Raw genomic sequence first — 21584 nt, forward strand, 5'->3', positions numbered from 1 at the left:
AGAGGTGGCAAATGAAGTTTAACCTTGACAAATGTAAAGTACTACATATGGGAAAAAGTAACCCAGAGCATCGTATTAACGCTGTGGTACTACACTGACAGTGGTAAGAATGAAAAGGACCTGGGGCTAATTGTGCAGGTAGATATGAAGTTTTCTGAGCAGTGCAAATGGGCTGCAAGAGTAGCTCATGGTGTCTTGTCAATAATATACAGGAATTTTTCTAGCAGGGATAAGGAGATGATTATTCCCTTGTATAAGGCAATGGTCAGGTAACACCTTCACTACTGTATACAGGTCTGGAGGCCTCATTTCAAGAAGGATGTAGAGCTGTTTAAAGGAATACAGAGTAGGGCAACAAGATTAATGAATGGAACAAAGGGTTGCTCTTACAAAGAAAGGCTTAAGTTTTGCAAATTACAGTCTGGAGACTTGGCATCGGCAAGGTGATCTGATAGAGGTGTATAAACCCTTGAATGGTTTGAACATGCTAAATGCTGATAGGATTCAGAATAATCTTGCTCAGAATAATCACCTCAGAGGGCATAAATTCAAATTGAGGAAAGACAGATGTAGGATAGATGTACGGAAATTTGCCTTTAGCCAGCAGGTAGTTGGTTGGTGGAACAGACTTCCATCCCTTGTGGAAGTTGATAGCCTAAATAAATTTAAGGCTCAGCTGGACAGGTATTTTGAATGAACAGAGGAGTGAAATGGCAGTGGGTTTTTTTTTTTTTTTTTTTTTGGCTGATGCTGCATAAGCTTGCATTCTTGCATCATATGCCTCTACTAATGCTAATACTAATCATGAGAAAATTCTAACACACAGGGATAATTTTGTCATAAATTGCATAGATTACATATTCACTTTCAATCTATGCAATTATAAAATGTTTCAAGCTATACTTCAAGATATGTATAATTAAAAGTGGGGAAAATAATGATGAAACTTACTTGAGCTCAAAACGTTCTCCCCAGAAACACATATCATGTTTGTATGTTGATGAAGTTCGAGCATACAGAGTATTGTCAAGGTAAAGCTCACAGAAATATCTGAAAATTAAAAATTCTAGTTGCCATAAATTCAATAAAAAAACACAAATTAGAAAATTAATATTAATAATATTAAAATAATTTATATTTTATTTTATATGTGAATAAATTAATTTTTAATTTCAAAACTCACTGCCTCATATAAGAAATATATCTTTAAAAAAAAGCCCTCTGTTAAAATCCTGCTATAGCAAATATCATTTTAATGAAAATTTCCCTACAATGAAATATTCCAGATCTCGGCTGACTTCCCTTATCAATAATATTTTGTAAATATTATCTGAGCAAAACATTTCTGATGAAATTTTACTACACGTTCTACCTATTCAGTTCAAAGTCCACCTACTCAGTTCCGCAAATTATAGGACACTGCCATTTGCAAAACTGAAGCCTTTCTTGTTAAGAGGACCCCCCTTTGTTACTCTCTTGCTGCCCTTCTCTGTACCCAGGATTAGAGATTATTTCACTAGCAGGTTTGTTACTGTCATGTCTTCTTTTCAGTTACTCAACAGAGCTTCCATGGTTAGAGATCAGGGTTCGAGCCTGTGGCCAAATATGGAGGATGCGGAAAGGTCAGGGAATGACCACCGCATATCCCCGGAGCAATATGGCCTTAGTTGCTAATGCTCTTAAAAAAAAAACAAATAACCATGGTTATAACCTACCCCCACCCAGAGTTACACACTGAATCTTCTGTTATGGAACCTTGTACTTAAAATCAGCAGCTTATCAAAGAATTTAACAATTATTCTTCCATGGCATATACAGATGCTCTCACATTATATTTTCATTGCAATTCAAGATGTCAATTGGAAGAAAATGTAAACCTTAGTCAAGTGTCTCCATAGTCCATTACAAGCAAATTGAAAATTTGCACTTCTAAAACCAACATGCTGGTTTTCATAGGTATTTTTATTTCTACTGGACCTCCACTTTTCGAAATTAATGGACAACCTACCGTATTTCCCCATGTATAAGACACACCTTAATTTTGGGGCCCGAAATTTAAAAAAAAAATGTATTACATAAAGTTATTGAACTCAAGTTTTATTCATCATAAAATTCATACAACTCATCACTGTCAAAACTCCCATCCATTAGCTTGTTCTCATCTGTGTCTGATGACGAATCAATGTCTTCATATATTGCCTCATCCTCAGTTCCATCTATGGCGTTTGAAATGCCACACTTCTTAAATGATTTGATAACGATCTCAATCTTGATATTATCCCAGGATCTTTTCATCCAGGTACAAACTTCTCCTATAGTTGGTTTCATCACTCTTCCTGCTTGTGTCAAATTGTCCCCAGAAGACTTTATCCATTGGTTCCATTCGTCTCTCATGGCAGCTTTGAAGGGTTTGTTAATGCTGACATCAAGTGGTTGGAGCTGGGATGTCAAGCCTCCAGGTTTGATGGCGAGTTTTGTTTTTGGCTCTGCAGCAATCTTCTTTGTAATTTTTGTTGTATGCCCTGAACTGATCAAGCACTAATAGGGCAGGTTTGCGTAAGAGCCCACCTGGTCTCCTGCTCCAAACTTTCTCAAACCAGATCTTCATCCCATCCTAATCCATCCAACCCTTGTCATGAGCGTGGACAATCACTCCTTGAGGAATGTCTTCTATTGGCATTGTTTTGCGTTTGAAAATCAGCATAGGAGGCAGCTTGGTTCCGTCGGCACAACAAGCTAGAACAACTGTATAATGGCTCTTTTCGTGTCCACTTGTCTTCACAGTTACAGTTTTCACCCCCTTCTTATCAACAGTTCTGTTACTTGGGACATCAAATTGAAGGGGGACTTTGTCCATATTTGCAATCTGCCCAACTCAAACTGATGTGTCTTCCGACATTGAATGACAAAACGATGAAATTCAAGGACCTTATGCTCATAGCTTTCAGGCAACTTTTGGGCAAGTCTGGTGTGTGTATGCATGCTTAGTCCATTCCATTTCATGAACCTAAAGCACCAATTGTGTCCTCCTTTGAAATCAGTAACTTCTTTTTCATCAGCAATTCTTCTTGCCTCATGCTTGAACCATCTTTGTGGACACAGGAATTCCAATTGCCTTTTGCTCTTCAATCCATATCTTCAATTCCCTCTCTAAATCAGGCCATTTTGCTGACTTGCCTCTCATCGCCTTCTGCCGTGGCATTTTCAGTAGGGTTTCTTCTTCCCGTAGCCAGTCTCGGATTGTTTTCTCAGTTGAAGGAGGACCAAACTTACGTTCAGCAGCACAATTTCCATTCACTTTTGCAAACTGGATCACTTAACTTGAATTCAGCACTGTACGAAAATCTTTTCTGAGCCATTTCTGGGCAAAATGTAACCTAATATACCGGTAACAAGTGCGAAACAATGAGCGCAAAGACAAGCGTGAAATGCAAGTAAAAAAAATCTACAACCACTGTATAAGACGCACCTAGTTTTTAGACCCCAAATTTTTCGAAAAAAGGTGCGTCTTTTACATGGGGAAATACGGTATATCTTTTGTCAGTATCACTAAATTTCTGAGACTAATGATTGATAGTCATGCCATTTGATCCACATTTAACCTGCATTTCAGAAAAGCTTTATAAGTTCCCTTCATTGATTCTTGATATCACTAGGCAAGAATGAGGCCTTATTAAGGTTCTTAGAATTCTTACATAGCTGTTGTTGCACTGATCGGGGCTGGTGCCTGATAATGCAAGGTCAGTCTCTTTACAATCCGGGATATATTAGGATGTATGTGTACTTTTCTGTTTCTGCTGTGTGAAATACATGAGATACTCTACTGCTGCATTACTAATCTTAACTGGATGTATTCCTTTGGACTTATTTTTTAACTATGGTCTTTACTATTCCATAAGAAGGAATTTGCCTACTGAATTTGGAGGTATTTTCATTACTGTATCTGCTACTCTTAAGGAAGCATAAGTTTAAGTAAGAGTAAGAAGACTCTTACTTAATTCCTGCAACCAGGTAGCAAGAACACTGACTCACTTCTATCAAAAGCAGAACCACTAAATTATTCATACTCAGGGTATCCTTTCTTTCAAAATCTAACTTAAAATGATTTTCATCACATTTATTTACCAGCTTCATCTTGACAGGTCATGGTAGTTTAAATGCCAAACTGGCATATTTTAATTCATTGAAAACTGGTTTATATTTATGTGGTTTTGCTTTCTAATGTTTTGCTATCATGTCCTAATTACAATGATTTCAGAACCTAACTCTTTTCAATTACTGGTTCTATTGCTGACAATCAGGTTTACAAATTGCTGGGCTCTGAAACTAATTTTACACCAAGTTACTAATAGTCAATTCATGTATCACTGAAGAAGTGATACAGGAACTATCACAAAACATCTGAAAATAATCTGGAATTATTTAAGAAATTAAAGGCAGATTATACTCCCTACAAGTTTTTAAGTGGTCATTATTTCACAATTTTTCCATTCTTGATATACCTGCACCAACCCCCCCCGTCTTCGTAAGCGAGACTAATGGTATCATAAGGACAGTATTAAAGGAGTGTAAGTTATCCATTTACTTTATGTTAAATGATTTATTATTAATCTTATTAACCAAGTTAATAACTAATCTAAAATTATTTAAAATTATTAAAACAATTCTTTACCTAATGTTTGCTAATAGCTATTTGTTAACTAATTCAAGACCTAACTTTAACAAATACGTAATATGTAATCCAAATTAATGGGTACTAATGTGTAATCCAAATTAATGGGTACTAATAATAATTAATGGGTACTAATAATATTAAGAATAGGAGACCGGCAGAATTACTTAACAAGTACAGGTCACTGTTGAACAAAAGCCGAGAATTAGGGTTGAATTTGAAAGTGTCTGCAATTCTGCCCAGACACGATAGGAGGGAGTATATGATGAGAGCCTTGTCGATCAATTCGGCCCTGGAAAGATTGTGCAAGACTCAAGGGGTAGAATTTTTTTCAGCCTCGACTATACTTGTTAACAGGAGAGATTGCTTCTACAGGGATGGGACACACTTAAAAAGAAAGGGTGCAAGAATATTTGCTGATGCTATCAAGGCAGTGTTAGGTGGGTCGGAAAACTGCTAGTTTGGGGGGAGACAAAGACCAATAGATTGACAGTAGCCACTGGCAGAGGTGAAAGAGATTCTTGCACTGCTTCTATTAGAATGAGCAGAAGCCTGAAAAACAAGATGCATGGTATTTCAGAGACTGCTGGGAGCCATTGCAGTACAAGTAAACACATGGGTTGTGTTAGGGTAGCTAAGAATAGAAACAGGTGCAGGTATACTTGCGTGTACAACAATGCTAGGAGTTTAGTAAATAAATTTGATGAATTTGAGGTATTGCTCAAAACATCAAAGGCAGATATTGTTGGGATATCAGAGACGTGGTGTCACACAGATATAAGGGATGCAGAACTGCAATTTGGGGAGTACAACGTCTACAGAAAGGATAGACAGGATAGGAAAGGGGGAGGGGTTATGCTATTAGTTAAGAAACACATAAAAACCAAGGAAGTGAAGCCAGTCGACATCGCCGGACAGTGCAGTGTTGAGTCAGTTTGGTGTGACATAAGCATTGGGAGATCAAAATTGAGAGTAGGAGTGTGCTATAGGCCTAATGACTCTGATGAGTATAATAAGGAACTGTACAGGGAAATAGAGTGGGCCAGTAAATCAGAGAGTCTTATAATGGGAGATTTTAATTTCCCAGATACTGACTGGAATCTGGGGGCTGGTTACTCACGCACTAGCAGGGCTTTTGTGGATTTATTGGATGATTGTTTTCTACATCAGCATGTTCGGGAGGCAACTAGAGGGAGTAATACTCTTGATTTGATTATCAGCAGTGATTCTTCATGCATTAAGAATCTGCAGATAAATGAACCACTAGGTGGCAGTGATCACAGTGTGCTGAAGTGGGATTTACTCAAAGAGGTAACTACCATTAGGGGTAAAGGGAAGGGTTATTGCTTCCATAAAGGCGACTACGATGGACTGAGACAGTATTTAAATTCTATACAGTGGGACCAACTGATGATGTTACCAACAGCAAATTCAAAATGGGAAGCATTCAAAGAACTTATCTTGGAAGCTACTAGGCTTTACATACCAACTAAAAAATATTGTTCAAGGTTTAGGCCAAAATGGATGTCAGAGGAACTAGTGAGGCATATGGCAGAGAAGAAAAATGCATGGGATACTTACAAATTAACACATGACACAGAAGCCTATGATAGATACAAATTGATATGCAACCAAGTTATAAAGGAGGTTAGCCAGGCGAAGGCAGATTATGAGAAATCCTTGGCAAGGGATGCAAAGAAAAACAGCAAAGAGTTCTTTACTTATGTAAACTCTAGAAGGAAGGGGATGAATCAGATTGGTCCACTTGATATTGATGGGTCAACTGTTGATGATCCTGCTCAGGTAGCTAACAAACTAAATGAATATTTTGCATCGACATTCACACATGAGGAGTTATTCAGCAAGGGGAATGCCAGAGGTGTATTCAACTCTAGCAGTAAGCTACAGAATCTTGAAATAACTGGGAGTAAAGTGGAGGAGAAACTGTTGAAGATAAACACAAGAAAGGCACCTGGGGTGGATGGGATCTATCCAGTTATATTAAAGGAGGCAGCAAAGGAAGTAAGCAAACCCTTAGCCATAATTATGAGAGCTTCCTTGGACTCAGGGGAGGTACCCATAGACTGGAAATGTGCAAATGTGACCCCAATTCACAAAGGAGGATCAAAGGCTGACACAAGTAATTATAGACCTGTGAGCTTAACTTCTGTTCCAGGAAAAAGTAATGGAGGCACTGGTTAAAGAAGCACTGCAGGATCATTTAGACAAGACTTCAGTTATAGCTCAGACACAGCATGGTTTTGTTAAGGGGAAGTCTTGCCTGACCAACTTGATTGGATACTATGATGCAGTCACAAAAGAACTGGATGCAGGGAATAACTTTGATATTATATACTTGGATCTTAGAAAGGCTTTTGATACTGTTGCACATGGAAGACTGCTACACAAATTGGAGCAGTGTGACATTGGAGGCAAATTGCTGCTATGGATAAAGGGGTGGTTGAGGGGGAGAAGACAGAGAGTGGTAATCAATGGACACTGCTCATTGTGGACTAATGTTATTAGTGGAGTCCCTCAGGGCTCCGTGTTGGGTCCATTATTGTTTTCTGTATTTATAAATGATATTGATGATGGTATATCAAGCTTAATGTCCAAGTTTGCAGACGATACAAAGGTTGGCAGGGTTGTCAAGGACACTACTGACACTATGCTGCTGCAACAGGATCTGGAAAGGTTGAGCAGATGGGCTGAGAGGTGGCAAATGAAGTTTAACATTGACAAATGTAAAGTACTACACATGGGAAACAGCAACCCCAGAGCAACGTATCAACTCTGTGGTACTACACTGACAGTGGTAGAGAATGAAAGGGACTTGGGGGTGGTTGTGCAGGCAGATATAAAGTTCTCTGAGCAGTGCAGAAGAGCTGCAAGAGTAGCTCATGGAGTATTGTCAATGATATACAGGAATTTTTCCAGCAGGGATAAGGAGGTGATTATTCCATTGTATAAGGCAATGGTCAGGCCACACCTAGAGTACTGTATACAGGTCTGGAGGCCTCATTTCAAGAAGGATGTAGAGCTGCTGGAACGAGTACAGAGAAGGGCAACAAGATTAGTGAATGGAATAAAGGGGTACTCTTACGAAGAAAGGCTTAAGTTTTGCAAATTACAGTGTCTGGAGACTAGGCACCAGCGAGGTGATCTGATAGAGGTGTACAAAGCCTTGAATGGTTTCAGCATGCTCAATGCTGATGGGATTCTTCCTCTAGCTCAGAAAAATCACCTGAGAGGGCATAAATTCAAATTGAGGAAAGACAGATATAGGATAGACGTGCGGAAATTTGCCTTTAGCCAGCGGGTGGTTGGTTGGTGGAACAGACTTCCATCCCTTGTGGTGGAGGTTGATAGCCTAAATAAGTTTAAGGCTCAGCTGGACAGGTATTTTGAACGAACAGAGGGGTGAAGTGGAAGTGGGTTTGTTTTTTTTTTTTTTTGGCTGATGCTGCATAAGCTTGCTTTCTTGCATCAAATGCCTCTACTAATGCTAATGCTAATGTGTAATCAAAATTAACATCTTTATGAAAGTTGATACATTGCTCTGGGGTTACTGTTACCCATTGACAAATGTAAAGTACTACATATGGGTAACAGTAACCCCAGAGCAATGTATCAACTCTGCGGTACTACACTGACAGTGGTGGAGAATGAAAAGGACCTGGGGGTAATTGTGCAGGCAGATATGAAGTTCTCTGAGCAGTGCAGACGAGCTGCAAGAGTAGCTCATGGTGTCTTGTCAATGATATACAGGAATTTTTCTAGCAGGGATAAGGAGGTGATTATTCCCTTGTATAAGGCAATGGTTAGGCCACATCTTGAGTACTGTATACAGGTCTGGAGGCCTCATTTCAAGAAGGATGTAGAGCTGCTGGAACGGGTACAGAGAAGGGCAACAAGATTAGTAAATGGAACAAAGGGTTGCTCTTACGAAGAAAGGCTTAAGTTTTGCAAATTACAGAGTCTGGAGACTAGGCACCGGTGAGGTGATCTGATAGAGGTGTATAAGGCTTTGAATGGTTTGAGCATGCTCAATGCCAATGGGATTCTTCATCTTTCTCAGAATAATCACCTCAGAGGGCATAAATTCAAATTGAGGAAGGACAGATGTCGGATAGATGTGCGGAAATTTGCCTTTGGCCAGCGGGTGGTTGGTTGGTGGAACCGACTTCCATCACTTGTTGTTGAAGTTGATAGCCTAAACAAATTTAAAGCTCAACTGGACAGGTATTTCGAACGAACGGAGGGGTGAAATGGGAGAGGGGTTTTTTTTTTTTTTTTTTTGGCTGATGCTGAATAAGCTTGCTCTCTTGCATCATATGCCTCTACTAATGCTAATGCTAATGCTAATCATATCACCATAATTTACAAGTTCTGATGTCTTTAGATTCACTGAAAAAATGGTACAGGAAGCATCACTTCCTTCTTAATGCGGTGTATTTTAACTTCAACCAATACCACATAATGCTTCTACACCTGCTTCTACAAATACAATTAAAAATTATTTTGTAATCGTATTTTAAAATTGTGAAGATTTGAATTATAATTTTGTTAACTTGACAATAAGTAACTATTTGTACAGTATGTTGCTATATGAACTGTATACTTTTCTCACGTATTCCATAATTCCATATATTACTATATGGAATTATACTGTGGGGGGTGGAAAAGAAGGTCTTTAATTTATATACATAAATATACATATGGCTTTACTCTTCTTTAAATTTTATTTTGAATATATATAATAATAATGCTTTATTAAATATTCCTTATTTGTTCTGTTCCCTTATAACTATAGACCTCTATTCCTTACACCCCCACATACACATCTGACTTTGCTTTACAGGAGAATTCCAGATTCGTGGGAACTTCTCAATTGTGTATAATTCCCTTCGGAAAGGCTGAGTGTTCAGGAATAACAAACTCACAAATTAATAAACAACAAAGTTTATTTACATATATATATATACAACATAATATACAATTAAAAAAAAAAAACATGTAATATGCATACAAGGTTAAGTCAAGGATACCTTGCATATATTATTCTTATATTAACAATCAATATGCTATTTTCATCATTATACTCTGTGTTCTCGCCATTCTGTTACAATACACTGAAGACCAATCGTAACTTTCCTAAAGTCTCTATTTGTTATTAGTCTTTCAGTTGGGCCAACAGTTCTTCATTAATACAAACACTATATTCAATTACCTATCCTTAAACATAATCAAAACTTCTCATAGGATTCAATTATCTGTCCTTAAAACATTCAAGGTTTGTTTTTTATATATAGTTCAGTTATCCTTCTAACATATTATAATCATCTGAACAACAATTTAATCTATTACTTATCTTTCATTTCTCTTGCATTTTACAATAACCTTTTTGAATTAATTAAACTCTGTTAGTATATATATAATTTACTTAAGAGATAATTTATCAATCAATTTACTTCTAGTGCTATCCCTTTTTCATTAATTAATCACTATACTGTTTCACTCACAGTCCTTGTTAACTTACAGTACTTACTATTATCCTTTTTCTTTCCTTTGCTTTCCGGGGCGGTTTCAAGCTTTCCATTTGGCTCTCTGAGGATCTCCTTCATCTGCTTTCACCTGAATTTGCTACAGATAATTTTTTTTTTTTTTTGGAACTCTTGGCTGCATGGGACTGGCATTCTTTCTCCACCTTATTTGGGCTACCATCCATTCGCTGCTTCCTTCCTTCTCCTCGAGCTACTAATTTCGCATTTTCGCTCCTTTCTCTCGAGCTACTGATTCTGCGGATTTCGCTCCCTTTCTCTCCACCTTATTAAAACCTATCACAAGGAAAAACTCATAGGGCATCTCACTCTAACCCCTTCTCCACTCCACTTTATTAAAACTTATCACAAGGAAAACTCATAGGGCATCTCACACTAACTCCTTTTCCACTCCACTTTATTAAAACATATCACAAGGAAAAACTCATAGGGTGCTACCCTCGTTTTTCCGCTCCACCTATTAAGAACTCTTTCAAGAAGAAAACTTCCTAGGGTGCTACCCTTCTTTTTTCCCACCATGACCAAACACTCCACTGTTAACTGACACATATTTCCTACAACAACAGAACCCTCAATTGTCCATGTTGCTAACTCATTTCACTTATCTCGACGAAAATCTTGACTGCTGTGTCCGCTGAATATTTCATTTTCCCTAGCACCAACAAAAACTCAACTTAGAATCCCACTAACTCATTTTCCTAAACACCCACATAACTCAACTCGGGGATCTGTGTCTAACTCATCTTCGCAAAACACTCCCAAATTCTCAACTCTGTGTTCGCCACTCACATTTTCTAACACGACAAAAACTCAACTGTCCGTCCTAACTCACTTTCCCAAACACCGACAAGAATCTAAACTTTGTTTCCCCCTAACTCATTTCCATAAACACCCACATAACTCAACTCGGGAATCTGTGTCTGTCTCACTTTCCCAAGTACTGACAAAAACTTCAACTGTGTCTCCCCTAACTCATTTCCATAAACACCCACATGAATCTCAACTCGGGATATGACTGTCTCCGTCTCCCCCTGTTCACTCACTTTTTGTTCATCTCAATTTCTGTACCGCCTACATATGTCAAATCCGCCCTAGTTTTTAGTTTAACCAATCTTACTCATTTTATCAACTTCCACTCTCTTCTTATTTGCCCGTTTTATTTTCTCAAGCTGATTCCTTATTGCTCGATCTAACTTCTTATTTTAAGAAATTTGTAAACTTTCTCAGGCTGTCTGTACCTTTGAAGTTCGCCGCTTATAGTTATACTTTAGCAGACTAATTTCCCACGATCTATAAAACTTGCCATCACTGCCAGCCAGACAGACTTAAATCTAATTCCCAGCATTTGTTCCGTTTTTACCACCTTATTATCCTCTTCAGGTGTCACCGATTAAAGAAATGTCCCGTCAACACATGGTCCGCCGCGCTATTGTTTACCAGAGTTGACCCTTCTACTAATAGCAGTTGCTACTAGTTTCTATTGTTTGGTTTGTTTGTGTGAGCTGAGAGTCGAAGTGTCCCTAGGTTGCTAATAGCTTTTCACTACCGCTCCCCTTGTATAGACGTTGTCTAATTTAATCCCTTGGCTTCTAAGGTTCACTCCCCCATATTGTCATATTATAAGTTTTACTTTAAATAAATCTCACTCCTCCACAAAATATTATATTTGTAAGATTTTACATCTTACAATACGTCATTAATATATGGAGTAAAATCTCTCTTTTGACTTTTAAAATCATGGATCTGTGCCAATATGTATGGAACGTTATGATATTAGCATTAGTAGAGGCACATGATGCTCATCCATTCACTCTAAAAGTATGTATTTAAGTTGTCAATTTCCACAAAGGCAGATGGAAATTTGTTCCAGCAATGAACCACTCACTGGCTCAAGGCAAATTTCCACACATCTATTCTACATCTGTCTTTCCTCAATTTGAATTTGTCCCTCAGATGTAGAAATTGAGCAAGAGGAAAAATCCTATCAATCCTATGAGCTTGCTCAAACCATTCAAAGCATTAGTAACACTTCAATCAGATCACCTCACAGGTGCCTCATCTCAAGACATTGCAATTTGCAGAAATTAAGCCTATCTTAATATTAGTATTAGTATTAATAATGGCCGCATGGTGCAAGAAAGCCTATGGCTTATGCTGCACGAGCCAAAAAAAAAAAAAAAATGAATAAAACAATGATACAAAAATACAAAAAAATAAATAAATAATAATAATAATTAATAAAAGAAAAGGAAATCAAACCTGTCATCCTATGCGCTTCCCTCGCCCGAAGGTACTATCCAGATAACCTTTGAATTTCCCCAAACTGTCAGCCTCTACCACCTATGTAGGCAACTTATTCCAGTAATTTATAACTCGCTGGCTAAAATAAAACTTCCTGCAGTCCAATCTAAACATTTCCTCCCATAACTTGAATTTATGTCCCCTAGTTCTAGCATCATTTATAATCTTGAAAATTTCATCCTCATTCATTTTACTAACGCCTCTCAGAGCCTTAAACCCCTCAATCAAATCTCCTCTAAGGTGTCTAGTTTCCAAACTCTGCAACCCACATATTCGAAGTCTTTCTTCATAAGGACGCCCTTTTGCCGATCTCACAAGACGAGTTACCCGTCTTTGCACCCTTTCAAGAAGCTCGATGTCTTTCTTTAGGTGCAGTCTCCATACTTGAACAGAGTATTCCAAGTGTGGTCTAACAAAAGAATTATATAATGGGATTATCACGTCCCTATCTCTACTTGCAAAAGTTCAACATATCATCGATAGGACACCATGGGCCTTCCTTGCAACCTGTTTACAATGCTCAGAGAATTCCATGTCTGAATTTCAGTAATTATGTATCGTAACACCCAAGTCCCTTTCCTCCAGTACTGGGTTTAGTTGACCTCCACCAAGTGAATAAGTTATTTTGGGATTACTGTTTCCCAGGTGTAATACATTACACTTTGTTGGATTAAAGCATAGCTGCCATTTTTCTGACCACTCCTGAAGTCTATCTAGGTCTCTCTGAAGAAGCTCAGCTTGACAGTGATCATTAACTACTCTACCAATTATAACATCATCTGCAAATTTAGACATCACGCCCTCTATCCCTTCATCGATGTCGTTTATGAGAATTAAAAACAACAGTGGTCCTAATACTGATCGTTAGGGAACCTCACTTCTTACATCAACCCAATCTGAGGAATAGCCATTTATCACAACCCTCTGCTTCCTGCCCTGAAGCCATCCTGCTAGAATGGAAACACTGAGGATTTTCCCAGTGATTCCAACCTGTTCTACCTTATAAAGCAACCGCTCATTTCGGACTGAGTCAAAAGCTTTGCTGAAATATAAATAAATAATGTCGAAATTATTTCCTAAATCCAGCTCGTGAGTGACCCTTTCAAAATAGCGAACCAGATTTGTTAAATATTTTTTCCCTTTACAAAACCATGCTGAGTATCCTTGAGAATATGTAATTAATGATATTGAAATTTCGCAAGATTATTTAATGAAAAAACGTCTGAGCCTATACGCCAGTAAGATTCCTGGAGTTGATGGAATATACTCAATAATCTTAAGGGAGGCGGCAAGTGAGTGCAATGAACCATTGAGGCTAATTATGTGAGCATCACTAGATTCTGGGGAGATTCCGTTGGATTGGAAAAGTGCCAATGTATCTCCCATGCAATCTTAGAGCCACCCTTATGCATGGGAGATACATTGGCATTTTTCCAATCCAACGTAATCTCCCCAGAGTCTAGTGATGCTCGCATAATTAGTCTCAATGGTTCAAGGCACTCACTTGCTGCCTCCCTTAAGATTATAGGGTCATCATTATCATCAGCCATTTTCAATCCACTGCAGGACAAAGGCATCTCCAGAAACTTTCCAGTTCCTTCTGTTTTGAGCACTGGACATCCATTTACTACACACAAACTCATGAATGAATTTCATCTATCCATCTCCGCCTTTGTCTTCCAGATTTTCTTCTAGCTCCTCTTGGGTACCATTCTGTTATTTTATTAGTACATCTGTCATCATGTCTTCGAGCTATGTGTCCTGCCCAAGACCATTTTAGTTCTTTAGTTTTGATAAAAATGTCCTTTACTTGAGTTTGCTGCCTAATCTGCTTAATCCATATGTTTCTCTTCTTATCTAACAGTCTGATTCCCAATATAATTCATTCCATTCTTTGCTGTGTAGTTCTCAGCTACTCTTCCATTCTTTTGGTGAGTGCCCAAGTTTCACTTCCATAAGTCATGGTGGGGAGTATACATTGGTTCATTATTTTACGTTTCAGACAAACTGGGATATTTCTCTTCAGTATGAGACTATATTTCCTGAATGCTGTCCATCCAAAATTTATTCTTCTCTTGACTTCCAGCCATTTATCTTTATTACAGCTAATAACTCGTCCTAGATAAGTATATATATATGACTCCACCTTTTCAATTACTGCTCCTTCAATCATTATTTCCCTTTCTGTGGCATACTTGTTCATCATTACTTTTGTTTTAGCCATATTCATCTTTAGTCCAAAATCCTTACTAACTGTGCATATCTGATTAAGATTTTCCTCTAATTCTTTGGGATCGTGGCTTATGACCACAATGTCATCTGAAAATTGTAAATGGTTTAGGTACTCTCCGTTCACATTCACTCCTTTCTGCGACTAGTCTAATCTTCTGAAAGCTTCCTCAAGGGCAGCAGTAAACGGCTTCGGAGATATTGTCTCTCCTTCTTGAACTCCTTTTTCGATTTTAAATTTCCTACTGTCTTTGTCTAGTCTAATAAAGGAGGCAGCATTCTCATATATTTTCTTCAAAAAAAAAAATCATAATATGTGGGGTATCTATGCCTTGTCTTTCCAGTGCCTAAAACATTGCCTTATGCTGTATGGAGTCAAATTCCTTTTCATAATCCACAAATGCCAGGTATGATGGTGTTTTTATATTCATTTGCTTTCTCCATTAGCTGTGATATTACATGAAGGTGATTCATCGTTGAGAATCCTATCCTAAAGCCAGCTTGCTCTTTCGGATGATTCTCATCAAGTATTCTTTCTAATCTGTTAGTAATGACCCTTGTGAACAACTTGTAGATGTGGGATAACAAGCTAATTGGTCTATAATTTCCAATATCTGATTTATATCCTTTCTTATGCAGCAAAACTATGATTGCATTATTCCACTGCTTAGGCATCACACCTTTTCTAATGCACTTTGTGAAGAGTCTTGCCAGTTTTTGTGTTATGTCTCTTCCTCCCAATTTTAACAACTCTACAGTAACTTCATCTTCCCCGGGGCTTTCTGGTGCTTCATTTTCTTCAATGCATGTTCTACCTCATCAGGAAGAATATTGGGTATGTCGTATGTGTTGCTACTTTGCATTCCATCTTCCCCACTGTTGGCATCATTCCCTCGCTCCTTGTATAATTCTTTATAGTAGTCTTCTGCTATTTGAATTATGCCTTCTCTGCTGTTTATAAGTACACCATCGCTATTCTTCGGGTTCAGTATCATTTGTCTTTCTGTATTACTGCTCATGGCTGATGATTTAAATCCTTTGTTTTCCCTTAATGCTTGTTCTACTTCTCTTGTGTTAAATCTTCTTATGTCCTCTCTGAGTCTCTTTCTAACGGCTTTGCATAACTCAGTATACTCAATTTTCTCCTTGTCAGTGTTTATCATGCTCTTCATTTTTTGCCTTCGGTTCATCATAACAAGCGTTTCTTGACTAATTTTTCTTCTTTGGATTTCTTTTTCCCTATAGGTTTCTTGGGCTTTATCACTTTCAGAAAGTTGTAATATTCCTCGTCGATATCTTGGTCCTCAGCAGTCTGCAGAAACTCAAACTTGTTCTTAAGTTCCAGTACATACTGCTTTTTCTCCTCTTCTGTTATCTCAAAGACGTTTGTATTATTTACTTGAGTCAGTTTTTTCCTTTAATTTCCTTTCCTTTCCTACATATATATATATATATCAAGTGTGGATCTTACTATTCTGTGATCACTTCCAACATTTACCGCATTCAGGACAGTAACATCATTCACAATATATCTTCTGTTAGTGAGGATGAAGTCGATTACATTAATTGTTAATGCATTTGGACTCTTCCATGTCCACTTTCTGTTCACCCTTTTCTTGAAAAAAGTGTTCATTACTGACCTCCTTGAGATTCTGCAAATTCCACAAGTCTTTCGCCTCTTTCACCAATTCCAATTTTCCTATAGTTCCCCTTTCTGTGCTGTTTTGTCTTGTTCCAACCTTAGCATTGAAGTCCTCCATAATAATAGTGTAGTGGGTTTTCTGCTCATCTGTAAGACGCTCAATTTCGGTTTACATTTCTTCAATCTCTTCTTCATCATGGCTCGATGTTGGCGCATAAATCATTATAACCTTTAGCTTGTACCTCTTAGAAATCTTAAGTATTAGTCTTGACACCCTTCGTGATGTACTTTTCAATTCCAAAACGTTTTTTATATCTTTATGGACCAGAAAGCCAACTCCACTTCACTCTTTTCACTGTTTCCATTGGTGTACAGCAGATTTCCACTTGATAAACTTATAAGTGATTAATTTCTTCTTGTTTCAGCCAGACCGATGATATTCCAATTCACATTTTCTAATTCCCTTTCCAGCTGTAATAGCCTGTCTTCACTGATGAGTGATCTCACGTTGTAACAGGACAAGTTCAGTTTCAGTGCATGGCAGCCTGGTCGTACCCAGAGATTCTTAGCACCCTCTCCTTCCACTCTGATTCTTTCGCTGCAGTAAGAGGGGGAAGCGAAAGCCACTGGGGACTGAGGGCCATTGGTTTTGTCGTGCTGTCATATGCTGGAGGGTTTAGTCTTTTCCTCTTCACGCTGACCAGGCATCTTGAAGAGAACCACTGTACACGTTCGTTGCCACTAAGTGACGTAACAAGGCTTACTATCAAGAAGGTGTGCATGACTGGATTTTAGGAAGGCAAGTCAACCAGACTACTCCTAAATCTTCTGTAATAGAAAGATATTGGATCCATCAGTGTTTCAGACTGAGTGTCTGATAACACACAGGATACCTGTTCCCTTCTAATCGCCTTAGAGAGAGGAACAGGTATCCTGTGTGTGGAATATACCCTAAGATTATAGGGTATATTCCATCAACTCCAGGAGCCCTTTCAAAATAGCAAATCAGATTTGTTAAACATGATTTTCCCTTTACAAAACCATGCTAAGTATCCTTGAGAATTTCAATTCAATCCAAATGATCCTTGATCATTGCCTCCATGATTTTCCCTACCACTGAAGTCAGACTGACAGGTCGATAATTTCCCAATTCACTCTTAGAGCCACCCTTATGTATGGGAGATACATTGGCACTTTTCCAATCCAAGGGAATCTCCCCAGAGTCTAGTGATCCTCGCATAATTAGCCTCAATGGTTCAATGCGCTCACTTGCCACTTCCCTTAAGATTATAGGGTATATTCCATCAACCCCAGGAGCCTTAATGGCCTGTAGGCTCGAAGGTTTTTTTATTAAATAAGCTTGCGGAATTTCAATCTCATTAATTACATATTTTTCATCTTCGCTCCCACAATTTCCCATTGCCACGAAAGGTTTTTAATTTGTAAATATCGATGCAAAATAACTGTTGAGTTCATCTGCAATGGCAGCTGGTGTATTTAATACTATCCCCTTTCACTTACATAAACATCTGATCTGGTTTGTCCTGTGCACCTTGGCATTTATATATGTGAAGAATTCCTTATCTCCCCCCGCTCTTTGCTCTGTTTGCTAGTGATTTCTCATAAACTGCCTTTGCCTGTCGAACCTTTTCTGTGGCTCTATTACAGATCATCTTGTAGCTGTTATAGCATTAGCATTAGTAGAGGCATATGATGCAAGAAAGCAAGCTTATGCAGCATCAGCCAAAAAAAAAAAAAAAAACCCTTCCACTTCACCCCTCCGTTCGTTCAAAATACCTGTCCAGCTGAGCCTTAAATTTATTTAGGCTATCAACTTCCACAACCAGGGATGGAAGTCTGTTCCACCAACCAACTACCCGCTGGCTAAAGGCAAATTTCCGCACAGCTATCCTACATCTGTCTTTCCTCAATTTGAATTTATGCCTTCTCGGGTGATAATTCTGAGCAAGAGGCAGTATCCCATCAGCACTGAGCATGCTCAAACTTTTCAAGGCTTTGTACACCTCTATCAGATCACCTTGCCGGTGCCTAGTCTCCAGAAACTGTAATTTGCAAAATTTAAGCCTTCCTTCGTAAGAGCAACACTTCGTTCCGTTCACTAACCTTGTTGCCCTTCTCTGTACTCATTCCAGCAGCTCTACATCCTTCTTGAAATGAGGCCTCCAGACCTGTATACAGTACTCAAGGTGCGACGTGACCATTGCCTTATACAAGGGAATAATCACCTCCCAATCCCTGCTAGAAAAATTCCTGTACATCATTGACAATACACCATGAGCTACTCTTGCAGCCCGTCTGCACTGCTCAGAGAACTTCATATCTGCCTGCACATTTACCCCCAGATCCTTTTCATTCTCTACCACTGTCAGTGTTGTACCACAGATTTGATACGTTGCTCTGGGGTTGCTGTTTCACATATATAGTACTTTACATTTGTCAATGTTAAACTTCATTTACCACCTCTCAGCCCATCTGCTCAACCTTTCCAGATCCCGTTGCAGCAGCATAGTGTCAGTAGCATCCTTAACAACCCTGCCAACCTTTGTATCATCTGCAAACTTGGACATTAAGCTTGATATACCATCATCAATATTATTTATAAATATAGAAAACAACAATGGACCCAACACTGAACCCTGAGGGACTCCACTAATAACATTAGCATTAGCATTAGCATTAGCATTAGTATAGGCATATGATGCAAGAAAGCATGCTTATTCAGCATCAGCCAAAAAAACAACCACTACTCCCATTTCACCCCTCCGTTCGTTCGAAATACCTGTCCAGCTGAGCCTTAAATTTATTTAGGCTATCAACTTCAACAACAAGCGATGGGAGTCTATTCCACAAACCAACTGTCCGTTGGCTAAAGACAAATTTCCGCACATCTATCCGACATCCGTCCTTCCTCAATTTGAATTTATGCCCTCTCAGGTGATTATTCTGAGCAAGAGGAAGAATCCCATCGGCATTGAGCATGCTCAAGCCATTCAAAGCCTTATACACCTCTATCAGATCACCTCGCCGATGCCTAGTCTCCAGGCTCTGTAATTTGCAAAACTTAAGCCTTTTTTCGTCAGAGCCTAATGACTCTGATGAGTATAATAAGAAACTGTTCGGAGAAATAGAGTGGGCCAGTAAATCAGAGAGTCTTATAATGGGGGATTTTAATTTCCCAGATATTGACTGGAATTTGGGGGCTGGTCACTCACACAGTAGCAAGGCTTTTGTGGATTTATTGGATGATTGTTTTCTACATCAGCATGTTCGGGAGGCAACTAGAGGGAGTAATACTCTTGATTTGATTATCAGTAGTGATTCTTCATGCATTAAGAATCTGCAGATAAATGAACCACTTGGTGGCAGTGATCACAGTGTGCTGAAGTGGGAGTTACTCAAAGAGGTAACTACCACTAGGGGTAAAGGGAAGGGGTATTGCTTTCGTAAAGGCGACTACAATGGACTGAGACAGTATTTAAATTCTATACAGTGGGATCAACTGATGATATTGCCAACAGCAAATTCAAAATGGGAAGCATTCAAAGAACTTATCGTGGAAGCTACTAGGCTTTACATACCAACTAAGAAATATTGTTCAAGGTTTAGGCCTAAATGGTTGTCAGATGAACTAATGAGGCATATGGCAGAGAAGAAAAATGCATGGGATACATACAAATTAACACGTGACACGGACGCCTATGATAGATACAAGTTGATCTGTAACCAAGTTACAAAGGAGGTTAGGCAGGCGAAGGCAGATTACGAGAGATCCTTGGCAAGGGATGCGAAGAAAAACAGCAAAGAGTTCTTTACTTATGTAAACTCTAGAAGGAAGGGGATGAATCAGATTGGTCCACTTGAGATCGATGGGTCAACTGTTGATGACCCTGCTCGGGTAGCTAACAAACTAAATGAATATTTTGCATCGACATTCACACATGAGGAGTTATTCAGCGAGGGGAATGCCAGAGGTGTATTCAACTCTAGCAGTAAGCTAGAGAATCTTGTAATAACTGAGAGCAAAGTGGAGGAGAAATTGTTGAAGATAAACACAAGAAAGGCACCTGGGGTGGATGGGATCTATCCAGTTATATTAAAGGAGGCAGCAAAGGAGGTAAGCAAACCCTTAGCCATAATTATGAGAGCTTCCTTGGACTCAGGGGAGGTACCCATTGACTGGAGATGTGCAAATGTGACCCCAATTCACAAAGGGGGATCAAAGGCTGACACAAGTAATTATAGACCTGTGAGTTTAACTTCTGTTCCCGGAAAATTAATGGAGGCACTGGTGAAAGAAGCACTGCAGGATCATCTAGACAAGACTTCAGTTATAGCTAGGACACAGCATGGTTTTGTTAAGGGGAAGTCTTGCCTGACCAATTTGATTGGATACTATGATGCAGTCACAAAAGAACTGGATGCAGGGAATAACTTTGATATTATATACTTGGATCTTAGAAAGGCTTGTGATACTGTTGCACATGGAAGACTGCTGCACAAATTGGAGCAGTGTGGCATTGGAGGCAAGTTGCTGCTATGGATAAAGGGGTGGTTGAGGGGGAGAAGCCAGAGAGTGGTAATCAATGGACACTGCTCATCGTGGACTAATGTTATTAGTGGAGTCCCTCAGGGTTCAGTATTGGGGCCTTTATTGTTTTCTGTATTTATAAATGATATTGATGATGGTATATCAGGCTTAATGTCCAAGTTTGCAGACGATACGAAGGTTGGCAGGGTTGTCAAGGACACTACTGACACTATGCTGCTGCAACAGGATTTGGAAAGGTTGAGCAGATGGGCTTCGAGGTGGCAAATGAAGTTTAACATTGACAAATGTAAAGTACTACATATGGGAAACAGCAACCCCAGAGCAACGTATCAACTCTGTGGTACTACACTGACAGTGGTAGAGAATGAAAGGGACCTGGGGGTGGTGGTGCAGGCAGATATGAAGTTCTCTGAGCAGTGCAGACGAGCTGCAAGAGTAGCTCATGGTGTATTGTCAATGATATATAGGAATTTTTCTAGCAGGGATAAGGAGGTGATTATTCCCTTGTATAAGGCAATGGTCAGGCCACACCTAGAGTACTGTATACAGGCCTGGAGGCCTCATTTCAGGAAGGATGTAGAGCTGCTGGAACGAGTACAGAGAAGGGCA

General features: G+C 38.9%; 1 protein-coding gene across 3 annotated transcripts in view; it reads right to left on the bottom strand.

Moving 5' to 3' along the window:
* LOC150087601 (ras GTPase-activating protein nGAP-like) overlaps positions 1 to 21584 on the bottom strand; it is a 604257-nt gene that overhangs the window by 378566 nt on the left and 204107 nt on the right. For all 3 annotated transcript variants that reach the window (XM_090369159.1, XM_090369157.1, XM_090369158.1), the window contains exon 6: positions 952 to 1050. In XM_090369159.1, the coding sequence (XP_090225285.1) occupies positions 952 to 1050 (99 nt within the window). The remainder of the gene's footprint in view (positions 1 to 951; positions 1051 to 21584) is intronic.

The sequence above is a fragment of the Mastigoproctus giganteus genome, chromosome 3, assembly GCF_048544385.1.
Source record: "Mastigoproctus giganteus isolate SK-2022 chromosome 3, ASM4854438v1, whole genome shotgun sequence".
In the NCBI taxonomy this organism is placed as follows: domain Eukaryota; kingdom Metazoa; phylum Arthropoda; class Arachnida; order Uropygi; family Thelyphonidae; genus Mastigoproctus; species Mastigoproctus giganteus.